We start from the raw sequence: 18294 nt of genomic DNA on the forward strand, positions 1-18294 counted from the left end.
CCCTGCCCTTAGTCCGGTCCCGACATGACTTCGAGGCCACGGCCCCCCAACTTGGCGTTCCATCTTCGAACCAATTTGACATACCTCTCTTCATCTTCTTTGTTCTGATGGACCGAAATGTCCGCTTCGAGCGTCGAATTCACCCTGGGCGCTGGGCGCTGGGCGTAGCGCTCAGCGGGAACAATATGATTGATTGCCGCCACTTTTGTTACCTGGCCATGGATAAGGACAAAGATGAGAACGACTATGTCAATAGGCACGCCATGGCCGATGATCATGAGGGACCCACACTCAATTTATTTGGAATCTGCAGTCAGTAATGCTACTGCCTCTGCATATCGGTCTCTAGTCCCCTTCACGATGTCCTCCTCGATAACCCAACCCTGCCCTTCCCTGCCCTCGGGGCCGGTTTCAAGGCCCTTCTTGAAGCCTGCACTAACGAGCCAATCGCGCAAGTACTGCTTGTCGAAGCTGGGTTGGGACTTTCCGACCGAGTAGCCCGCGAGCGGCCAATAACGTGAGGAATCGGGCGTCAACACCTCATCGATAAGAATCAGATCCTTCGAAGTGCCATCCGCAGAGGGCACGAGACCAAATTCAAACTTGGTGTCGGCCAGGATAACCCCCTTGGCCAAGGCATACTCCGCGGCGGTTGTGTACAGCTCCAGCGCTACTTTCGAAATCTTCTCGTAAAGCTCTTTCCCAATTAATTCCGCAGCTGTGAAAGTTCTTAGCCTGGAGCCTAGAAAATTACTGATTGAAACATACCTTGCTGGGGTGATATATTCTCATCATGAGCACCTTGCTCAGCCTTCGTAGATGGGGTGAACAATGGTTCAGGGAACTTCTGACTCTCGACTAGCCCCTCCGGCAGGGGGATTTTGTGCACAGTGCCCGTTTTCTTGTATTCGGACCAGGCAGAACCTGAATGGCCATGAATCACGACGGGATACTGACATAGGTTTCCACATACCAGTGATATACCCTCGAACAATGGCCTCGAGTGGAACAACCTCCGCCTTCCTGACCAACATCGCCCTACCCTCCAACTGATCACGGTATTTGTGGATTTCCGCTGGCATCTCCTCGATTTTGTCGGTAACAAAGTGGTTGGGGATGATGTTTGCCAGTTTCTTGAACCAGAATAGCGATATCGTCGTCAAAAGCTTGCCCTTGTCCGGAATCCCCTGAACCACATCTGGCATAAGAAACGGTCGAGTCGATTTTTCACGATTGAACACACATTTTTGAGGATGACATCGTAAGCCGAGATTCTGTCCGTGGCGACGAACAAGAGGTGATCTGGAGAGCTTGTCGCATAGATATCGCGAACTTTGCCTTGAGAAACGAGCTTGAGGTCAGGAAAATCCGTATTGATTAGCGCCGACATGGTGGTCGAGGAGAAAGTTTGGCTCCGCTTCGTACGGGCACGGCTCCGATGCCAAGTGCAGAGTGTGGGAAATAACCAGAATAGGGGCGATTGACCTTGATTGATGAACCAGGCGCTTATCCCAACTTCGCAAACCTCCAGACTGATGTCGATTCATCTATAGTGACCCTTGAGTGAGAAAGATAAATGCGTACAGTACTAGTGGACTTCCAAAATATAATCTGTAGGTGTGACAGGAGGATCATGAGCAAAATGCTTGCACAAGAGGATCGTTGTTGCTAAACCAATGCCTAGTAGTCTACAGATATACGAACAGACCTAGATCGTGACCCCGTCATTCTCTCAATAATCCACTCCTCGTACCCACTCGCACTAGTGCGGTCAAACCCGAAGGACTTGACGTCCACGACCACCTTCGACAACTTCGGAAACCGCTCGGGAGGAAGGATACGATCCAACTTTTCCCAGTCTATGCATTCCTGCAACATCCTCTTCAGTTCGTCAGTTCCATAGGATGGTCGGGGAGGCAGATCTTGAACGAATAAACGTAATGCCCTATCCGTAGTCTCCGAACATGATTTAGGTATTACGAGAGAGAGTTGTTGCAAGCTGGTTAACCCGTCCGCCAGAGCTAGGGTCGATTCAAGGTTGACTGGAAAGCGAGGGAAATTCACGGGGTTTTCTTGCAAACGATTGTCCCCTTGAGCCGGAATTATGATGTCGAGATGGGTAATGCGGTCTGAATAGCACACGGGCGAATATTTCTCGGGTTGAATAGGGCCGGTCACTTGTGAGATTTCAAGTATGGATTTAGCATCCCTTCAAGGACCAGAACTTGCTGGACGTGGACATGGATCGCGGAAAGACAAGGATATAGATAGCACCGACGCAGCGCTCAATTGATCTTCTCAAGTATTATTATCAGTCAAATAACGCCATCCAAATTCCGCGCTGTCGTCGCATTGCACGGTCTCGCGGGACTTGACTTTTCGGGCTTGCTTCCATATCTCAAACGTCTTTCTTATCTTGTCCAAAAGTACTCGTATGCTCTCACACCATTATCATTGGACGAACTGGATGAGGTGTCCTAAGTCCAACCCGACACCCTCGGCGGCTGCCATATTATTTGATATTGGATAAGAACATACACTTCCGAGAAGGTTGCAGTAACTTACATGTACACCTGCCCAGGCAATTGAACTCATCTGTCTCTCCGACTCACACATGTCCAAAGGCAGTGCACTCTCTTAGTCTGGATCTCTTCTTCCTCCTCCACCCTTCCTTTTTCCAAGTACAGAGCCTTCTCGAAAAACTTTCATCTTCGGAAGAGTCAAATCGCAGCCTCGAGGCAGGAGCACGCACCGTATTCCCCTTACTATTCTCCCATCCTCCCATGGGGAATGCCTAAAGGTACATGATCCCACAGCCAACCTTAGTCGGCTAGTACAAGTTTCATATATAAACCTTTCATTCCATACACGTCTAACAGCATTCCGGGGTCACAATGAGATAGCGGGAACGTAACGTTAGTACGGACCTCAGGACCCAGGTCCGACGGTGTTTTCGTCATTAAGTACCAATGCCATGGTCTTCTGATTAACGGGCGCCTAATACTAGTAGCACGACCCCATATACTACAGTGCACGTGCTCCATCATGTCCCACAGCAACTCGGATTCGGAAGGACCATTCCCACAAACACCAAACACGCCCTCCGAGTATCCATCATCCTCATTTCATAAAACCAAAACCTACATCCAACGCCTACTAAGCTCCACAATGAAAAAGTACCTACAATGACATGAAGGTCTTGGAGATTTCCAACTAGGGCGACTTCTGTTCAGCGAGCGCTTGCCAGTGCCCAGTCTAAGTGCCCAGCGCTCAGCCTAATACCCAGGTAGGTGGCTGAGGGGGATGGTTCCGAATTGGATGATGATGGCTCAGAGCATTAGCTTCCAATGTCACGATCTGCTCCCACTTTTCGAGAGAGATTCGTTACACTTCCAGCGTGAAGTAGCTAATTAATTCGAAATCGTCGAGCCTTAGAAAACAACACCGTCATTGGCAGTTTCAATCCTCCCGCCAAGCCCACCATTGGTAGCCATCTGTACCTTATCTTATCTACATACGTGCAGTGTGCCCGCCAGTGAACAAACGGAGACGCAAAAATCTCTCGCTCAAACGCTCACCTTGACAACTGGCAGTGGCAACTGCAATGATGCCCGTAAACCGAAACCTATCGCATTCAAAATTTCACCTTTCTCCGTTCGAACTCAGTTCATGATCAAACCCAGTTCATGATCAGGAAAAACCACGCAAATCCTCTCGCCTCGGTCTCAGTGGACGGACGATGAGGTTTGAAATTTGAGGGCGGGATGGAATGAAATCAAGCAGAAGCAACGAAGCAATGATTTGACTGTCTAAAGAACGGGGGAGGAGCTACAGGCGATGATGTACGAACGCTACAGGCGGTGCTATGACATGCATGGTATGGTGCAGACCAGGAAAAAAATGTAATGCGAAAAACCTGAGGGAGAACAGGGAGAGAGGGAGATAACGAGACTGAGTGAGAGAGAGAACGAGATGTTGTATGGTACGTCTACTAAGATACGAGTTAAAAAGAGGCAGAAACACGAAAATGACGAAAAAAGAACCAGAAACAGACAACAAGTAGACAAGCATATAAAAGAAAACAACTTGCAAACATGTATGTATGTAAACAGTAGATAATCGACGAGGATGTGTTGTGTGTGTGTGTGTGATGTGATGTGTGTCGCATCTTTTGAGTAGAACGTTCTGGGGGGGAGGGGATTGGGGTGAGGTCGACGTCGTAGTGTGTGACGAGTTGCTGGACGTTCGAGGAAGAAGGGGAACTAACTAACTAACAAGCAGACGAAGACAGACAGATAATTAAGTAAAAAGGAAAAAGAGCATAAACAATTAATAATGTACAGACGTCCATCCAAAATACGTCACCGTCAACCCAAGCAAAACCGAAGAAGAGAGATATGGTAAAAGATGCGGGGGATACAGAGGAAAAGGTATGTCAAATCAGTGGGTAGCAAACACATCATCGTGGCAATGGGACAGTCAAAACGGAAGAGAGAAAGGAAGAGAATAGAGCGACGACAGACCAGCTGTGTTCACGCTTCAGGCTCTAGGCATGAGCACAGGCGATCTAGGGCTTCCTACAACATGAGGAGGCTTCACTCGTGGCGAGCATGAAATCGATCCGCGGCGCGATGGTGGACTCGTCGAGATCGAGCTAGAAGAGTCTCCCTTTGTCGAGGGAGCTTGGCGCTTGAAACGCACAGGTGCGTGTAGACCGGAGAATGGCGACGATTCCGTTGGAGAGGCAGTACTCGTCGAAGACTGCCATTTCAGGGTGGGAGAGGAAGGGGTTGGTCTGCAAATCGACACTGGTGACGTTCTGGGAGGACTACGTGGGGTTGGTGCGATGACAGCGGGGGGCGTGGATGGTTCATCGTCATCTGAATCGTCCAATTCCATCTCCATTCCATTCACGTAGATGACGTTCCGCTTTCTGGAAGTAGTTGGTTTAGGTGCAGGGGCGGGTGGAGGCGGTGGGACGAAGCGGGTGAGCGGAGGTCGTCCGAAAGGTTGCTGCGGTTTCGACGGATGGCCGTAAGGCGGGTTGGATGCCCCTAGACGCATGTTGGCGAGGGTGGAGGAGATTGCAGGGTAGCCCGTTTCTGTGTCTGACTGGTCGTCCCCATACACCGGAGCATAAGGGTCGTGGAAACCGGGTCTTTTCCGTGGCGGTGGAAGTTGGAAAAACGGTGGTTCGGGCGAGCATGAGGATGCACGCGAGAGGGGGCTGCTCTCAAGCGAGGCGTTTGAGAGAGATGGCGTAGGGGGGTCCGTGTCAGAGGCAAGATCGGGCGAGGGCGAGCGAGACCGCGGATCTGGCGAGCTCGAATCCAAGAGAGGAAGGAAAGCAAAGCGTGGTTTTGGCTTGGGGGCCTGGGTCGGTGCCGGAGGGAGGTGCGAAAGGTGTCGAGGATGATGCGGTGACTTCAGGAGAGCGTCGACGCCGCCCAAGGGTGGAGAGGTTGGCAATGGACATTGTCGGCTGTTGGGGGTGAACGACGCCCAGCTGGGCGACATTGGCGAAGTCGTAGGTCTCGTGGCGGGCGACCGGGGGCTCGGTGGTGCTGTTGAGGACGAGTCCGGCAACAATGGCAATAGGCCAATGGGCACATTCTTCAGATAGTGGGAGCCCAAACGGCCGGTGACTGCATCTGCAGGTTGATTTGCTCTAGGCAAGGAGAGTTGTATTTCCTTGAGTTCAAGCAAGTCCCTGGATGGTCTGGTCAGTCTCCAAAGGCTATTCTCGATACGGTGGGCTCATGGAAATGGATGTGGGGTGATGCGGTAGCGGTGCACTTCCAAGTTCCTGCCTCCAGCGGCCATTGGGCCAGGAAAACAAGAAACTCACTGGTACGACAGCTTTCTGGATGGTTCTGTGGGAGTTCTATCCCACTCGTCGGCCCAGAAGACTTGCTCTAGCGAATCGTCGCTCTCGAAGGTGACCGCCTTTCGTGGTGACAGCGGACTTTGAGTGTGGGGCGACGCTGGGGAAGATTGAGAACGTTTGAGACAGCCCTTCATTGTTGTCTAGTGTGCGCTAATGCGCGGTGGGCAGATAACGAGAAAAAGGGAGAAGAAATGGATGAAGCCAGACTGGCAGAAGAGGAGGGGTCAAGATCTTGGGAAAAAGAGACAAGCGTGGTTGGGTTAAAATAAGGAGTCAACGAGGGTCCACAACTTGTCCCCAAATGGCACCCCGATCATCTCCGTCATTCCGCCTCCGTCCGGCGGCTGTGTTTTCGTCCAAGTCCCGTCCAAAATCGTCCTTAGATGGCCCATATATGTCTCACTATCGGATAAAATATCTTCTCTAACCTGCCAACTCGACAATCCGAGTCATAACCTCCTCAGAAAACAGCAACCAATGCCCTTGCCCATTTTCACATGTTGTGGCTCTGTTCGAATCATAACCAGGCTTGGCTTTCCTAATCCAAACCACCAGCCCCTGAACGTTTCGAGTCCAAGCTCGTTTCATGCCCTGTATTTCGCCATTCGCCCATTCTATTGTCACCCAGAGTTCTATTAACTTGGTTTTTCTGTCCTTCACCATTCACAACCCCTACCATCTCGAACCCAGTCCCAAATTCTAAAACACCAGTGTCATGGACCAAGCCCGCAAAAAGAGGTCGTGTGAGAACACAAGTCCTCGCCGGCATTCCAAATCGAGGCGGTTCTCAGCTTCGGTGTCAGGCTACTTTCCAATTTGATAATTACATCGGTAGAACCACGGTGCATGCGTCGCCTCGAGGTACTCGCTATTCCCACTCAGAGGGCAATACGCCATTGAGCGCCGACCCTATCATCCAGCTATCCCTAACGCCTATATCAACCCCGTCGCCCGAGTCCGATACGCTAGGGGAGCGCGAACTTTACCCGATCCCAACAGGAGACTTTTACATACTTGCTTCATCATCGGCTGAACACGAGTTGATTTCAGGAATAGCCAAGGCTGCGAACTATACCTAGTTCAATCGTCTTTACATAAAATGTGCGTCTCTTCCCCGCCTTTGTACCCCAGTTCAATTGCTTCATTCACATTTTTAGCCACCTTCCATCAGCGTGTGTGCCTCTGTGGAGAGGGCTGACGCCCAATCTGACGTGGTGACGTTTATTCTTGAGTAATTCACATAGAAAAGTGTGCTCATACGAAAACATTTTTCTTAGGTTCCCGAACAAACCGCATGCAGAGGGAGATTGTCGAGAGTTCTCCGTGTTCGAAGAAGGTGATTCGCTTTCACTCGGGGGAGAAGACATTTAATTTTGGATAGTTCGAACCCTGCATACCGCCAACCAACTGCCAACGGCACTATGTATGCATCCACACCTTGATGTGCCGAAATGTCGTTCCCTCGCTTCCATGCTCCTGCCGACTCTCGTCTGGAAGGATCATCTATTCTGGGTCACGCCGCCCACTCCTCCACCCCAACGGGTAGTACTAATTCACACCGGGACTAGAATTCCAGGTACAAATCATCCTATGCGGGTTGCTACGTTCTTGATTCCACAGGCGGACATTCCAACTGTCTGGTGCATCGAGCGCTCCCGCACTCTCACCCTTGTTACTTTTCGGACCTCAGTACTCACCTGACGCTCTCTGGGGTTTCCCAAAGCCCAACTTCACCCAACCGAATTCGACACCGTCTCAACATTACATCCGCCTCTGCTTTTTCAGTCAACCATCACGCAGATTGGGATGATCAATTAATCGACAGGGCACTCCCCGTATGGCGACGATCTTTCCTTCCTGCGTAAGCAACAATCTACCCCAACGCACACAACGCGCCACGTTCGACCCCACGGATAACTACGTGTCCTCCTCTTCCCTGACCCGCTGGTCTTGGGCCGGTGGGCTGATACGCAGACGGCGGTAATCTTTTACTCGATCGCCAAACAGGGTTCCATTCGCGATTTTCTTGCTGCTTCGTCGCCTCAAGCCACCCTCGCTCCCCGCAGCAGACCCTGCATTTGATATTCGATTCCACTTGCCGCTCGTGGCCTAAGCGAGGTTTTGAAACCGTAGGCGCTCGCCGCGTTCGTTGGCAGGGTGAAACCGCGTACATACGGTATGGTCCAGGGCTCGATTGATCCTCGCGTCAACAGGCAGGCTTTATCGACACGTTTTCTAAGTTCCTCCTATGTCATTCTTGGACTTGGTGGATGCTGTCTGTTCGTGTCCCCTTGACCCTGCTCATTATCTTGACTCGGGCTAATTCTTGCTTCATCCAGACTAGTCTCCTTTTTCCGCGTCGTCACCGCCGCCACTTCGCTCTTCACGCGACGTTTGGCGAACGTGGGTGTGACCGACACTATGTCTGGACACCAGTCTGTGTCTACGTACAGGTTGGGGGCGTGCGGCGCGATCCATTGGCAGCAGCCAAGTATCCAATCCTGTCGAATACGTCGGACTTTCCCAATCGAGCACAACTTCCAACTAAATTTCCGCGTCTGGGACTGCGTACGTGATTCCATCGAACCAAGGGACCTTATCACCACAGCCATCGATGGACGTCCACTTCTCCTTCCTTTGTTAGAACCGGAGAAACTCTGGGGTCTGGGGTCTGGGCACCGCATTCCGAGTCCCTTATCTCTACATGCTCTGCGAAGTTTTGGTGACTAGGTCTTCGAAGGTTCGAACTGGGGAAGACGGTCTGGAATAGGCATCCGTCGGTCGTTTGTTTGGTACTTGGGTTGGTGTATCCATCTTTGAGTGGGTGAGTAGTCGAAGGCCTGACTGGTTACGTCGTCGTGGAATGGAATGGATGTTTCCTGCTGTTCCTGGAAATTGTGGCCCCTCGTCATTGTGTCGTTTGGATTGGGAGAAATTCATGGAAGAGGCGAGGACGGACGGATAGGGGCTCGCAGTCGAGACTCGAGAACGCTCCTACGGGACTTTCGCTGAACAGGTGCTTACTACCAAGCGCCTGCGCGAACTCAAAAGACGTGGCTTCTCCGAGTCAGTTCTCCATTATTACCTAGCCCCCGTCTACTTTCCTTTGTGAAATGAGCGGTGCATGACGGCATTATGAACTTATCGATGAGTAGTACCTCAATATCACCTAAGTACATACTCGCCTCGATTTAATAGATTGTCTTATCAAGATGCTCAGGCTGTGCCGCCGCCGCCTTTTTGTCACAACTAAGGCGTTTTCTTCACAGCAACGACCTAAACGACCAAGGCAGGTAAGGTAGTCATCCGTCTTGGAACGTTCTGGCCCTCATTTGACTTTTTAAGCTCCACTCTTCCTTTTAGCTGTTATCTCACAGTCCTACGCCCATGGGGTTCGAATTCTTTATCCCTTCTCTTTCTATGCTTCCTTTTTCTTGTTATTGGGATTGCGTCATGATGTATGAGCTTATGAGCTGTAGTGGGCTGTTGTCTAGTTGTCGGTATAGTCAGAATAGTCAATGTGAGGCCGGGAGGGCTGGAAAACGACAGCTTCTAATCACATTTCACATTAAAGTCCAGACTCCAGGTCGTAAGTTCAGCGTTTCCTATCTTCGAAGCGAGCGTGGGGATTCAAAGTCAGAAGGAATTGGGTCGGTTCATGCAGTGCGTCGTGGATCAGTGTAGTGCTGTGAAGGAAGAGAAATTGGGATCCAGCGGTGCGGCCGAGTTACCAGCAGAGGTCCGGCCCTTCGTCTGAGGCATAGAGGAACCGCGGCCGGACACCAGGCTCGGCCTTGATGCTCAAGGGCGAGCCTTTCGTCATTTAGTATACACTATTACCAATCGGGGATACATTCCTCCCTTGGAGGACTCTGAATCTTGGCCACGACACGGCCCAAGGCGAAGGCGATTGACTTCAAATTGACTTTTGCCTTGAGGCGAACTTCGCATCTACTTGTTCTTAAGTTCGAGCCTTACTTACTCGCGCTCCCACCCTCAAGACCAAACCTTACCTTCGACCAGTGATACGTATCTCCCAGGCCCAAGGAAAACAAGAAATCGAAGACAGACTTGCCAGGAAGGAAAACTGAAGATCATTTCGCCGTGTCGTGAGCAATAGAAGGAGAGATAAGCTCGAGTGAAAAGGCCACGAGTGCATCTCGCGTAGCTAAAGAGAAATGAATGGGTGAGAGAAAGGTTTAATTAAGCGTTTTTGAAGTGTAAGTAGGCGGTATTCCCCGCACTTATGGTACCTGATCCTCGTAGATGAGGCCAATGTGCATGGAGATAAGAAAGAAAGAACTCCACGATCGACAGTGAAATAACAAGAAGTACACTACATTACAGCGGCCTAAGACAACTGCATACGAGCTCTCAAGAATTAACAACGTCACAGCTCGCTGGACCAATGACTACTACAAAGTACGTTACGCCGTCGGCCCTGGAACAGGCAAATCCAAAAGGTCCAGGATTAGAATTGGGTCAGGATCCCTGGGGTAAGCCGGGTTCCACCAGGGGGCAGGCCCGGGTGTCACGACAGCCATTCGACCAGTTAACGGACAGATACTCCAAAGATCATTGTAATTGGAAAAATTCTCCCCCACATCCATGAAGACTGTGGAACACGAGAGCTCCTCCGTGGTAGAATCCGTGTTGCGTTTTGGGATAGGAACCGCCGTTATTCCGCGACCCTGTGAGGCGACTCTGGGATTACCTGTCTTGGAACGAAGAAAAAGTGGTGCTCGGTGTAGGAAGCACACTGGTCAAATTGATGGGGGAGCCTATCGTGGTCTCTGTTATAGAAGCGGGGGCGTCCCGTGTAACTGGCCGTTACACCGATCGGCCGCATCGCTGACGATGTCCCCACACGATCCGTATCCTCTTCCTCGTTCCCTTTGTCCACTCCGACTGAATAAAGTTCCAAGCCCCAGGAGGGGCGAGCTTCTACCTTGACTTTGGCACGGATGCCCCAGTCGCTTTCGTCTGATTCAGCAGTGTCATCTCCCTCCATGATTACCACGGCTGGCAGCGTCTCCTCGCAATCACTGGCCCGGGCTGGGGAATGGATCATGGTGAAGTCCTCCACCATGGCAAACCTGTATCTGAACATTTTCGACTTTGCCGGGATGGTGGCCATGGGGAGGTTTTTCAGATCCGGGAAGTCGACACGCTTGTGCAGCGGTGCTATGTCGAAGGTTTTTATCTCTACAGCCAGCACGTCCACTTTCATCGTCACCAGGGAATCATGAACAATCGACACCTTGAAGATAACGTCGTTAGTACCGGTCAATACAAGCAGGTAGTGAAACAGACCCGATCTTTCCCGGATCCAAACGCGCTACAGTTCCGGGACGGTAATTCCACACCAATACCTTACCTCTTCGCTTTCCTGGCGCTATGGGTGCCCCGCCGGTCTCGACCTTCATATACATGTAGTTTCCTGAGATCAGAGGTTGGAATCACCAGCGACCTGACTTGTAAAGGTTGAGTTCCGCTTCTAACCGAAATCCTTTGGCGGGGTCGTGGATATCAACCGAGTAAACCTGGGCGCACTGCTTGAGGATTCCATCGCCAAAGCGAGAACTGTTTTGCAAAGAATGGGGCTCAGTATGCCGACTTCAGTTCGTAGAGGCCGACTGACTGTATAATATTTCCACAAAGAACCACACGACTGTGCGATGAAGTGACAATACATGTCATCCAAAAGCACGTGGGCAACGTGATGTAGGTCACCGGGGACCTTTGCATTGGATGGTGCTCTCCGTAGCCCAAGTCCCATAAACAGGCCACTGGCTCCAGGTGTTTATCAGAGGAATCAACGGAAGAAAAGGCTACAAGAAACCGCCCGCCCGGTACCATGAAGAGACGGTTAAAACGATATGGATAACGGGAAACAAACGAAGGTGGCCGGATGGTTGTAACTCCGGTCGGGGGATGAATTTGGAGTGGGCGCGTTTCATCCAGGCTATAAATCGAGAGGGGGAGAGAGCCAGTCGTTCAAGCTCTGCTAGAGTCATCTTCTCCAGGGAGAACTAGGAAGCCCAATTTTGAAGGCCATGGCAGGCGTAGAGATCCTCAACTGCGTAAATCCACAGGACTTTCGTCTTGGACAGGCCGTAACATAGTTTGCATGTCTGTTTGAGTGTTTCAGCCGTGCACCCGGTGTCGGTAGCAATCGCCGTCTACAATGCACGTACCTGTCGCATCGAGAGAAAGTCCCGGGGTTCCAAATGCCTGTGAACTTGCAACATGATATCTCGACATGACAGGGCTTCTTGGGATGGGATGGTCCTCAAAATTTTGAGAGCCATCGCCATTTCCAGGTCGATGCGGTCGGCGTAGTACATGAATCTCAGCGAAGCTATTAGGTATAGAAGGACTAACCTGACTCGAACCTGGCTCGATGGCCAAGGCTGATTCAGCTGGTCGCTGATGGCGGTCCCGGTGAAGTGCGGCAATCAAGCCGTGGCACGAAGAGGGACGTGCCAGCCTTCCAGGCATTCTACCACGCGTGGAATATTGCAATTCGAAAGAGCTGTAACCTACGTCGACGTCCTTCGGCATCCCAGCGATCATCATATGGCACTTCCACACCACACCAGTCTGACCTGTGCTGTGGAACATCTGCTGTTGCGCTTCTAAAGTATAGAGGCTGACGAGAGAAAGGACTCGATTCAACCACGGTACTTTGGCTGACGGCAACTTTGATATGCAATGACGGAGGGGTCGCTCGAGCTTCACCAATTTCCCTGCGCACTCATGAGATACATCGCACGTTTGTTTGAAATGGGTGTTTAAAGACTTTCGATGCCAATCCACTCCGATAGCGGTCTTGCACCAATGATAAGATCACGTCTTTGGTGGATCGACATGGGATTCCGAAAATGGTCCGTAACGATGCTGAGATGTTCTCTTATCCCCCATCTGATGTCACTCAGTTTCACCGAAGCTTTGGATACAGGCTGTCCTCACTTTAGTTGGCAGCTGCTCTCGGCTGTTCCCTGTCGTTCTCAAAGCCTCTAGAATGGATGTCTCGCATCGCGTTCCGGACATTCCGACTCACACCTCCTGGTGTGACCGGCGCCTATTTCTCGGACTGATAAAGCGATTCCTAGTCATCCTTAAGCATGTCTACAGGCCATCTCAAGCATGGACATCAAAAGTAGAATCCCAAATACATACATCGCTTCTTCTTCTCGTCTAGGCCCTTGAAACTCCAACCAAACTCCTTCCATTGAGTGTCTTAGGGATAGACGCCGGTTTGATCCCGTGTACCATGTACCCTAGATCTCAGCCGACCTTCCACAAACGGCCGCTCCCTATGACGTCCTCGAACACTTCTAGTGCATGGGAAACAATCAACGTCTTTTGACTGTTCAACAGCATGTATTGGTGGACATGTGACGGCTTATTATCAATCTAAACTCTACTATAGCAGTGCTGTGGGTACGAACTGATATGAAACGGGTATGAACGTGACTCCCTGCAATAGTTACGGATGAATATCACCTCAGATAGCTTCTAATTCTCCCCTGAATACGGAGAAAGCGAAGCCATGAATGGCGTTGGGTGGCCAGGGAGCTGTTAGACGCCTGGTTAGGCATCCTCTGAGATTGTCGGAAATGGAAGTTAAGAACAGGGAAGGAAAAACTTCCAAAGCTGTATGACTGAGCCCACGACAGGCGCATTCAATTTCTACCTGGATGGGAGAAAACATCCGTTCCAGGTACGAAAGTCTTATCTGGGGAAAGAATGACGCTTCGATATTCTTGCCATGAGGTAACTGTCATTAATATTATGGTCTCGGACCATGGGTATTAGGAAACAAGTTCATTAGTAACGGATACTGCGCTCAGGACGGGCGAGCTTACAGGAGTGCCATAGTGAAGTCCATCCTTGCATGGATCTGTGGTGGATCCTATGTTCGATTCCGATGTCCCCCAACTCCTCTTGAATTCCACGATCCAAACTCGGGCATCCAGGGATCTACGGCATGAGGTTTATCTTTGGCGTCAATGCTCAGTGTCCCATAACAGACAGTCTATATCACACACAAGCGTACCCACCTGAACCCCGTTCACAATCCAGATTGAAGAGGAGACAGATCGGGGTGTCTAGAGGAGTACTGTGCCGAACGCCCACCTCTCTTCCGCTCACCCAGGATCCAGGTCCCTGAGTAACTGACCTGGAATCTATGGCGGCGACAGAACCTGTGAGTGCACTTCATCTCTGGGGAAATGCGGGGTCTGTGACGAGGAAAAACAGTACTTGACGGAACGATCAAGCCGGGGTCCTAAACAAGGAAGCAAAACACCCAGCCACATTCCCTAGGTTACACACGAGGCCACGAGAGTCACACTCACACTCCAAGCCAACGCTCCAAGCCGTGCGCGAGAAGAGCAGAGTAAGAAATACTGCAAGGCTGACAACGACAGACGGGATATGTCCTCGCTACCTCCACTTGTCAATGTTGTCATATGTACGTACTTTAAAGTTCTTCCCCCTGGCCCTGACGGCGCAATCAGTGATTGAGGTGAACATCTGGGGTAATCGCTTGTCTCAGCCCAAGGACAGGACGTGAATTTCGTGGGTACGCGAGGGAGTGCAGTTGGGTGTGGACGAGCTGAAGAGGTCCAGACAGCGTCAAGCGCACTGTCGAGACCTGTCCTGCTGTACTCCCTTACCACGCATGGGAGTGTTGTCCGAAGGTTCCGAGTTCAGGCACGAGTCGCCAAGTTGGGTGCTGTAGGACTGAAAGACGACATGGAATGAACGGGCGAGCTTGAGCGTCCAGTCCACAAGGTAACGTCTCTTCAAAGGATAAGAGCATTGCTCATTAATGAGATATCATCCCACGTCCAGATGGCGCCGTCGCTGATGAATTGAGAACTGGGCGCAGTACTGTGAGAACCAGCCGATTGAGTAGGAGGTGCTGAAGAGCTGAGATATGATCAAACGGAGACGGTAGGCCGCAGACGAGCGCCTTGAACGATGGAGATACCTTGGAGATGAAGGGATCAGAGTTCATTTCAATTGAATGACCGAGACGATGAGAGCAATGGGAAAACGTGGGGTACGACAAACTCTGATGTGGCCGTCGCTTTCTATCGGTGCCGAGTCCCACACCTTCAAGTCGCAGGCACGCAGCAAGGGTACAAAGCGCACCCGCTCACCTCCATATCACCTACATATTCCCATTGTTGCCCGAGCACTCATGGGACGCATGTGACCGCAAGCTCTAAAACCGCTCAGGAACGGCCCTGCTGCCCATTATTACTGATAGACTGTGAAGCCAAGAAACACGCACCCACTATATCCCCCCTGCCCTGGTGGAACGCGAGTCAAGATTGTGATTGAGCAACCCACGCATCGATAACTGAGTCTCATGGTCCGAAAAACATGCTATCGCCCTTTCCGCCAGCTCTCTGGTACATATTCCTGTGACAGCGCCGCCCGACCTTCGCTGGAGTAACTTCAAGTGACGAGTGGCACAAGGATCGATAAAAGGAGGCCACGACGAACCCGCACTCACACGTTGTCGTTCCCCTCCATACCCAGCATGACCTGAATAATGCCAAACTCGCCAACATCCCAGAGATCATACGTCAGTCCAACCAACAGCCTGTTTATGTGATACGTATCACCGCATTTGACCAGGCTGTCGGTTGCGAGAGAAAGGAGAAAGGAGCATGCAAACAAACAGCTGCTTTTGTTGGAAGTGGGTGCGCTGATCTCGGGATGGGACATGGGGATGGATAGGATTAAGATTAGGAAGGCCAGGGGAAGGAGATTTTGTTCGGTGTGACGGGTTGCCCCCCTGCCCAGGACCCCAAGGCCGGTATCATTTGTCGACAGAACAAGTGGATACTTATCTTCTATCTATGGTGTGTTGAGATGGCTGCCTGACGTTCAGCGGTGGAATCCTTGGATTCCAGGACATCGCAACCTTTTTGAATCCGCTGGGTCACGAGGATGGGCCGAGGGAAGCACACTACGAGTGTAAGCACCAATTATTCAATTTCTATGGACGCGACTTACGACGTGAAGTGATAATGTCAAGGCAGTCCCGGCTTCAGTCTATAAGGATTAATCGTATAGGGTATCTAATTCATCGGAGGATAAGCGAATTCAGTCACCCTCAGTGCGCTGCTAGTACATACCTGACAGTGAGTCCGACGAACCTGGATATTCGCAACCCCATAACTGCCAGTGTGACCGTGTCCAACTACCCTGGTTGCTGTTAACACGAGCAAGGTTCACCGGTCTATACAACCCCTGATAGCCGGCATTGTCAGTGACACTACTTCGACAGAATACTAGCGGAATATCAATCTACCTGGGGACTCGTTACCTTTGAACCCGAGCGGCAGCTCAAACGCGTTCTTCTCCACAGCTGCTGAGCATCGCCGCGACTAGCGCGACATGCGGTGAGTAAACGATCGTCTTATGGAGTTTAGCAAACACCACAAGTTGTCCCGCTCGTTCTCACTAGCCTGTCCACCGAGATAACTATCAGCGCAGCGTCATCAAACCGCATAGGGTCCCAGTAGGCTGCTGCTGCCGACAGCGAGGGAGAGCTGCGCAAACGAACTTTATTTCGACGGCGTGTTGCCAGGCCCATCCAAGTGCAGCATCGATTTCTGCGCCTCTACCGGACCCCTGTGAGAATGACACTGCTGGGAAGAATGAAAAAAGTAAAAAAGCTTAACTGACAGCGCTGGGATTTTGTTGTTTACCTGTCGCGAAGAAGCACATTGGTTGAACCTTAGAACGCGACGAGTCGAGTAGTCGAATCTCCCACTGCCCAACAATCATATTGTAATAGGCAAAGAAGAAGTCCACAACCGAGTCCGACTCGTAAGGGGATTTCGTAAAGCCGGCCTCGATATAGGGCGAGAAGGGAACCCCAGATAGTCCTTATTAAGTCTGAAACAAGCTCTATTCCGACCGAAAGAGAGCGAGAGAGAGAGAGAGGAGAGAGAGCACAAGGGTTTCATGGGTCATGACGTAGTAGCAGCCACCATGGAAATCGCAGCGCTCGTAGCCAACCTCGCATGTAGATCGAATCAAGCACCAGCTGTCGACCCACATCAACAACCAGATGGAGGTGAGATGGCGGTGGAGTTGCAACAAACAGAGTAGTATAGTGTAGGAGATTAGAGCGTAGGAAAAAAAGACATGGAGATGTGAGACCACCGTGGACAAGCCGTGGTTGGTGGATCAAGAAATTGAGCAGCGAGCCTCATGCTCCTGATCAAAAGAACATCAAATCTCAGAGATTGTCGCAGGAGCTCTAAAGATATTACCGAACATGTGAAGGGAGTTGCCATTTCCGACGCGATAAGTGGCGATGGTTGTATTGGTGTTGGTTAGATCGCTGTTTCGTCTTTCTACTAGTGAATAGACCGGCAACAGTCAAGAGGAGATGTGATTCGACAGTCCCGAGATTCAAGGGCAGCATATGGATGGCGAATGGAGTACCGAAAGATGGCGGGACGGTAAATGAACGAGTAACCGAGATTTTTGGTTTTCAAACTGTATCTCGATATGGTTTCAAGGAGGGAGAGATTCGTGAAACCCACGAGGGAGAAGATAACAGGTTTCCCAGAGTGCCAGTGTAGACAGATGGACGCAGGAATAGGACAGCGAAACGCCTCGGGCATACCCCATGCCCAAGTACACAGAAGACCAACCCAGCGAACGTTCCCAAGAGCTTGAGAGTGCTTCGAAGTCCACAGCCGCCCTTGTGGAATGGACAAGGGGACGAGTGATATCACCGAAGACACACCTAAATCAAAACGAGCAGAGAGATTTCGAAACCTTGAGGTTCTCTTGTGCTTCGGGCTCGTTCCCCCTCGGATCAATGTTCTAGAGGGAGATGTAGTGTTGGCAACAAAAATAGCGACGATAAAGCTGCTCGTTACCAAGTCGCGGTAAACGCCCTGGCCCCGACCGCTAGCCATAACCTCGCCAAAACATCACTCGCTTATTTGTCGGGATGCTAGATTACTCGAGAAGTGGGGGATGCTCTGCGACTGAGCCATATATAGCTTCTGAGAAGCGATCCCAGTGGCAATGAGTGCGTGGTTCATAGAAGTGATCTTAGTGGAGAGAACCTGATTCGTGACATAGGTGGATAAAGATAATTTCAGCAGTTCGAAAGGTAAAGTCGCGAAGAGCCGAGGGTACTCACCAGGACGAGTCGTACACACGGACTGATATTCCCTATGTACTTACCCCTCCCCCTGGTTTTGATCCAACGATGATAGGTAAGCGTTGTCAGGTATGCGCAGATAGGTAAAGCGATTTACTCTACCTGAATGCAATTTCAAAAACCGATGAAAGACGCTCCCACAGAGACTCGAATAGGATCAAATGAAACCGTTTCCAGCGCCGTTCCTTTCGAC

At 50.9% G+C, this 18294-nt stretch overlaps 6 protein-coding genes across 6 annotated transcripts; 1 reads left to right on the top strand and 5 right to left on the bottom strand.

Moving 5' to 3' along the window:
* Positions 1 to 8: 8 nt before the first annotated feature.
* CC1G_14904 (hypothetical protein) lies at positions 9 to 278 on the bottom strand (the record flags this gene model as incomplete). The annotated part of the gene is made up of 1 exon (XM_002910881.1): positions 9 to 278. The coding sequence occupies one exon, from the start codon at positions 276 to 278 to the stop codon at positions 9 to 11; it is 270 nt and encodes an 89-aa protein (XP_002910927.1).
* An 18-nt stretch (positions 279 to 296) lies between these two features.
* On the bottom strand, positions 297 to 1390 carry CC1G_05887 (phosphoribosylaminoimidazole-succinocarboxamide synthase; the record flags this gene model as incomplete). Its single annotated transcript, XM_001831736.1, has 4 exons — positions 297 to 718; positions 769 to 924; positions 974 to 1187; positions 1244 to 1390. The coding sequence occupies 4 exons, from the start codon at positions 1388 to 1390 to the stop codon at positions 297 to 299; spliced, it is 939 nt and encodes a 312-aa protein (XP_001831788.1).
* A 3033-nt stretch (positions 1391 to 4423) lies between these two features.
* Positions 4424 to 6021, bottom strand: CC1G_05888 (hypothetical protein; the record flags this gene model as incomplete). Its single annotated transcript, XM_001831737.2, has 2 exons — positions 4424 to 5710; positions 5849 to 6021. 2 exons carry the CDS (start codon positions 6019 to 6021, stop codon positions 4540 to 4542), a joined length of 1344 nt encoding a protein of 447 aa, XP_001831789.1. The 3' UTR covers positions 4424 to 4539.
* Positions 6022 to 7338: 1317 nt separating this feature from the next.
* Positions 7339 to 9060, top strand: CC1G_14905 (hypothetical protein; the record flags this gene model as incomplete). Its single annotated transcript, XM_002910882.1, has 7 exons — positions 7339 to 7429; positions 7508 to 7748; positions 7935 to 8063; positions 8227 to 8455; positions 8532 to 8627; positions 8658 to 8711; positions 9043 to 9060. 7 exons carry the CDS (start codon positions 7339 to 7341, stop codon positions 9058 to 9060), a joined length of 858 nt encoding a protein of 285 aa, XP_002910928.1.
* Positions 9061 to 10565: 1505 nt separating this feature from the next.
* CC1G_05890 (hypothetical protein) lies at positions 10566 to 11513 on the bottom strand (the record flags this gene model as incomplete). Its single annotated transcript, XM_001831739.2, has 2 exons — positions 11201 to 11513; positions 10566 to 11147 (listed from the first exon to the last, which is right to left on the bottom strand). The coding sequence occupies exon 2, from the start codon at positions 11115 to 11117 to the stop codon at positions 10566 to 10568; it is 552 nt and encodes a 183-aa protein (XP_001831791.2). The 5' UTR covers positions 11118 to 11147; positions 11201 to 11513.
* Positions 11514 to 16015: 4502 nt separating this feature from the next.
* Positions 16016 to 16702, bottom strand: CC1G_14906 (hypothetical protein; the record flags this gene model as incomplete). The annotated part of the gene is made up of 6 exons (XM_002910883.1): positions 16016 to 16036; positions 16069 to 16112; positions 16239 to 16283; positions 16377 to 16396; positions 16479 to 16546; positions 16601 to 16702. The coding sequence occupies 6 exons, from the start codon at positions 16700 to 16702 to the stop codon at positions 16016 to 16018; spliced, it is 300 nt and encodes a 99-aa protein (XP_002910929.1).
* Positions 16703 to 18294: the final 1592 nt, after the last annotated feature.

Source organism: Coprinopsis cinerea, assembly GCF_000182895.1.
Source record: "Coprinopsis cinerea okayama7#130 chromosome 7 map unlocalized cont3.7, whole genome shotgun sequence".
In the NCBI taxonomy this organism is placed as follows: domain Eukaryota; kingdom Fungi; phylum Basidiomycota; class Agaricomycetes; order Agaricales; family Psathyrellaceae; genus Coprinopsis; species Coprinopsis cinerea.